Genomic DNA, 6,000 nt, shown 5'->3' on the forward strand with positions numbered 1-6,000 from the left:
GTCAGGGCAAGGATTCCTTTTAGTGGTCTGGCCCAAGTAGAATTTTTTGTAAACTGTCCCACAACTGCCGCAATCCAAGTATTCAATGACGTCTCCAGGGGAGTCGATTACATGTTGGCATTCATGGACAATTTTTGTCAAAAGACGTTGGCACATATTGTTTTCTATCCAAACTGTTAGAGCCAAAATGAACAAAAATAGTTCTTAATTAATTCTTAGATGGCGGCGGATTCTGACCTTGCAAGTGACTAACTCGTCGAAGTTCCGTGTCGTTTAAATTGGGGTGTTTTATATTATTTAATTTCTCTGGGCGATTATGGTGTTGTCCTCGGCATCAAAATGTCATCGAGCAGATACCAATGGATATTTAAAGTTGTTGGAGGCGCGGTTTCTCTGTCAACCGCTGTAAAGCTCTCAGACTGCAATTCAAATAAGATTTCACCGACTGACGAATCCCTGCGGAGCTTCCACCTCCAAGCTGAAAGTGATGAGGTGCCTCTCAGTCACAGTGCATATGAGTGACGTACGCTATTGGTTTAATGAGCAAAAACAATAGGGTTCTCCGAGTCATATATCCCTCTCTGTGCAGGTCTGCTCCCTGCACATAAACTTCTCGGGGTGAAGAAGAGGGTCACTCATTATTAGGTCTCAATCTGGCACCATAGATTCGGAAACGCTGACTGGAGCAACTTCAAACAATTCGGCTGAATGGTTCCGGCGCTGCTGTTATACCTGTTGATATGTGACTAAACCAGGTTAGCAACCTCTCTTCTTTGTTTTGTTGATGAGGTTGCAAGCAGTGCCCTCTCTATCTTAGGCATTTAACTTTGACAAGCACATGCCCAAGACTGGAAATGTTTGTCCAATAGCCTTTGCACCAAGACACTGCGATTTACATTGGGCCACACTTACAAGACAATATCAGAGCATTCTTCCGTTAGGCATCACTGTATGAAGTCTATCCTTGTAGATTTTAGCTGGCTTCTGCATGCACACCTAAAATGGTAAAAGTAAGCGGCGGATCTAAAACGACTGCTTGAAATACGAAGCTAAGGAGGTAACAGAGTCCGAACTGCAGAGGAGTTGCCGATGAAGCGTTATGACAGACGACCAATCCAGGGAGCAGCTTATCAAAACTTCCTTTTTTGGGCTTACACTTGGATGAGTTTTCATTGATAAAAATAATCAAGTATGTTTAAATAGCCAAATACATAGCACAAAGATGACTCTAGAGTCGCAGGAATTAGAGGAATATAGTATCTTGATATCTTGGTGACCTGCGTGGTTGGGTGACATTCCATAACTTACCTTGTAGTGTTTGTCCTGTTTATCTTACGGGTGGTTAACTAGTCAGTTAAACTGGGGCTCAACATCCTCAGCAGATGAAATAAGAAGAGCCTGAGCTTCTTCTCTGATTAGGCCTCCTTCACTTTAAAATCTGCCGCTAGATCTCCTGCATTTTCACTTCTCTTTCTCATTTGCCGCAGATATGTCCTGATATCACTTCTTCATAATGATGGCACTGACCATCCCATATTTACAGGCCTTGATAATTTGATCAAACCCCTGCACAAACACTTCGAGTTTTATCACGTGACACATCACAACCAAATGTTGAACGTCTGAAGTGGTTGTATTGGTAGCCTATCTCAGGGATGCTATATACTATTGTGCGGTGCGCTAGTCCATAATAGGAAGCCTAGGCTCCAACACCTCCCCTTGGACTAGCTATTATACAGACTAGCTACTGTCCTGCTCAAATCAATCATTTCCATCTTCACTGTCAATCCATCTTGTCTTTCAATTGCTGTATCCATCAAATCCTTTTCTTATTTCACCTATAACCTGGCTGACTTCTAGAAAGTTCTTCAATATTTGGAGAACTTATTGTAAAGAATATTTGACTTGATTGACTTGCAAGTAGATACTCTGTATTTCTATCTTTGCTCTTATTTCTATTCTTAGTCTTATTTCTATTTCTATTTTTCAATATCTTAATGCACTTCTTATTATGCTTCTGTCATTCAGTGCTTGTGAGATTTAAGTTCTTGAATCAGCAGTGTTTGATTATATGCTCTGTATTCTCATAGTAATGACATTGGCATTCATCAAATCATTTAGTGACAGCATTCATGGCAGATGGGTTGGGGTAAGTTGTAGTGGTAGTGACACAAGTAGTCAACTGATCCATCAATTCATCATGATTCAGATTTTGAATAGAGTTCTACTTAGTGATATAGAAATCATTCAGCTTCATTCTATCAAATTTCTATTGTCAGTCTATCAGTTCTAGTATGAATAGATCATGATAGATATTCTCAGCCCAATTTTCACCTGGAGATATAAGTTTTGTCTTTAAATCTTGAAAAGTTGCAAGATAGATGTGAAAATCATTGTTTTTGAGCTATAAGTCTTTCAACTTCTTAGTGATTTGAAAATGTTCTTCAGCATGAGATATAGTGTAGTACTAAGCAAGATTCTTCCATATAGTGCTGCTAGATAAAAATCTTCATTCAGTGATTCTAGAGAATCACATATAGTTGCATTCAAAAATTAAAAGATTTTTATATAATAAAGTTTATTTTTTTTATTTCAAAGCTTAATTTTCAGAGAAACTGTGGTAGAAGATGCTGTTTATTATTTGTTGAGAACATCTTTTATCTGAATCAAATAAGCATCTGCAAGAATAAAGCTCTTTCATTTCAGATAATTGACTTCAGTGAGAATGACTACATGTTTTTCTTTTAATTTAATCTTTATATCTTTGTGAAATTCATCAACTTTATTCTTAATGAGATTTTTAATAGTATTTGATAAGAAATCTGAATTTTTCTCTAGTCTTTATATGAATCTTTCTATCTATATATTCTGTTTTTTCATGTATTTTATCATCATTTATATCATATTCATATTGCTTTCATTCATATTTATTTCATCTCTTTAGTTAGTTTCTTCTCTAGATTCAAAAGTAGATATATTATATTCATGTTCATCTCTATTTATATTATTACTTGCAAAGGTATTTAATGATTCTGCAGCTCATGTTCTTGAAGATATCTGTTTATTTTTTTTAATTCAATCTATTTCTCATGATCAAAGTTTTTAAAATAGTTACTTTTCATTAGATTCTTACTGCAATTCAGTGATGCAGTTCTCACAAAATATTTTATGTCTTAAATTAAAAAAAAAGAAATAAAGTATAAAAGTAGTGCAGAAGACTTTTTTTAAAAAAAAAAACTATTTAGATCATAATCTGTTGAATATCTGAAGTGATTTTATTGATAGCTTATTTCAGAAATATTATATACTATTTATACAGTGCACTAATTTATAATAGAAAGTCTAGACTTTAATATCAAATAATGTAGTATTAATTTATTATTATCAGAGAAACTAATACTTAAGTAAGAAGTCAAATATTATTTTCTGCAAACTCTCTATTGATTCACACTCTTTCTTTCTTCAACTTTATAGAGAACTTCTTATCATTTTCTATCTCTATAATGATTTACCACCTTGATAAATCTGAATGTCAAATACTAATTTTTGCAATAAATCATCAGATAGAGATAGTATAATATTTAAAACATTTTTTCTATATTTAAGACTAACTTTTTATAAAAAGCAAGTTAAATAAGTTGAGATAGAGAATCAGAAATAACAGTTGAAATTCTACTCCAGTGTATGTCTAATCAGTAAAAACTATACTTTATTCATATATACACTTTTATAATTATATAACAGAGTGATATAATATTGATTAACTAAAACTATTGCAGAAGTCTTTCACTTACACTTACAATTATAAACTAAATTTAAAATCAAGTTATAAACAATATTGAAGATTAAGTACATCTCATCTTAAAGTAACTTTGACTGTCAAAAGCTTAGCTATTAAATATTTTTATATGAAAAAATAGTGTAATATTATTAACTGAAAAATAAATAATCAGATTAGATATTAATATAAAAACAATCACTAATTTAAAGAATATTTTATAATATAAATATAATATCTATTTAGTTAAATTAGATTTTAACTATTTTACTAATTTAATTAATAAAAGTAATTAATTCATACAGTTATAAAGGTTTATCTCAGAATTTTATAGTATTTAATAATCTTTTAACAAAAGATATATTTATAGTTTTAATTTTAATCTAATCCTCTTTTTCAAATTAAATAAAATAAATATTTTTCATATAACAAAATAAACAACTTAATATAGTATAAAATAATACAAAATAATATAATTATAAAATAAAATAAATTAATATAAAAAAATCTTAATAAAAGTACTATTAAAAATATATTCTTAACTTTTATAGATTAAATATTAAATTTATTTGAAATTAAAGTTCATTTTCTAGAGATAATTTTTTTTCTTTATAAATTTAATTAAAAACTTTTTTTAATTTAATATTAAATAGAAAGATTATATTTAATTGATTAAATGTTTTTCTTTTAATTTCTTTCTTATCTCATTGTTTCATAAGCAATTCATTAATATATAATCTGAATTTTTAAACATATTATAAAAATCTTATCTATCAAAGTTCGAAGAATCTCTAAATCTTTTGATATATAATTTAAAGTAGTAATATTCAAGTTTTAATTATATTATAAAGAGAAATGTTTTTTTCTTATTTTAGTAACATAGACTTTTACTTTAACTTTATTTTATATCTTACATACTAAGTACTTTTCTTCTCTTTTTCTCAGATTATTATTTATTTATTAAAATATGATTTTTTAAATCATTTTCTAAGTTTTAATTTTAATTTTTAATATTAAATCTACTTTTTTACTTTTTAGAATATTTATAAAAGTAGATATTTAAAATAAATAAATTAAAATAATTTTATTTTTAATCTTAATTCTTTTTAATACTGTTTAAATTAATTTAAAATTTATCTAATTATTTTGAATTTCATATTTCTAAAAATTTTTCAATACTATTTAAATATTTAAAAATATTTAAATATTATCAAATATTTTATTTCTAAGATATAATTTTTTAAACTATTATAAAAACCTTCTGAATTATAAATAACTTAGTATTTAAGACTTTATACTTCTTTTCTATATTTTATGAAAACTTCTCATATTCTAAATCTAATTTAAAATATTTTACTACTATACTAGCTCTTAACTATTTTGATTCACTTTTTATATCATCTGAGTATATCAGTAATGAGTTCTTTTTATTTATCTCTAAATGTTTTTAAGTATATGTAGTTTTTTTTTTTTTTTTGACAATTTACTAATAGTAATATCTATAAATAATCTTAGATTTTTCTTTTAAGAATAAAGTTTATTATAATTTATATTTTTTATATTTAAGCATGATAGTTGATTTTTAATCATAATATATATTTTATATAGTTAAAAAGATATTATTTTTTTTAAATTATTAGAGTATTTATTTCAATCTAGAAATCTTTTTCTATTTAAATCTTCTTTAGATATACTTAATTTTTTTAATATTTTATTCAGAGAGTTTTTAATGAATTTTTTTTGATTTAGAGATAGAAAGAATTTTTTTCATGTTTTAACTTTTTTCTATAGCTTTTATATATTTGATTTGATAAATTTAAATAGAAACCTTTCTGATTTTATTACTAGTTCAATAACTAGACTAGATTTTCAAGATAATTTAATAAACTAAAATTAGTTTTTTTAAATAAATTAATAAAATATAAATAAATACTTTTTAAAATACAGAAAAGGTAAAAAACTAATATTTTCAATTCTGATTAAGTCAGAAAAGAAATACTAGTTTTGATAAAAAAATTTTAATAGAAAAATTATTAAAAACTAACTGATTTTATTTATATTAAAAATTTTTTTCTCACACAACTAGTGTATAACTTAATTTTTTCAAAAAAGATATAAAATCAGTATTATATTTTTCTTTATTAAAGAAAAAATTAAATTGAATTTAAGTAAAATTTTTCTTATTTTTTAAAGAGAAATTAAAAAAAAAAATTAATATTTTA

At 26.5% G+C, this 6,000-nt stretch overlaps 1 protein-coding gene across 1 annotated transcript; it reads left to right on the top strand.

Moving 5' to 3' along the window:
* Positions 1–339: 339 nt before the first annotated feature.
* On the top strand, positions 340–522 carry PADG_11186 (uncharacterized protein; the record flags this gene model as incomplete). Its single annotated transcript, XM_010758479.1, has 1 exon — positions 340–522. The coding sequence occupies one exon, from the start codon at positions 340–342 to the stop codon at positions 520–522; it is 183 nt and encodes a 60-aa protein (XP_010756781.1).
* Positions 523–6,000: the final 5,478 nt, after the last annotated feature.

The sequence above is a fragment of the Paracoccidioides brasiliensis genome (assembly GCF_000150735.1).
Source record: "Paracoccidioides brasiliensis Pb18 unplaced genomic scaffold supercont2.1, whole genome shotgun sequence".
NCBI classification, from domain to species: Eukaryota; Fungi; Ascomycota; class Eurotiomycetes; order Onygenales; family Ajellomycetaceae; genus Paracoccidioides; species Paracoccidioides brasiliensis.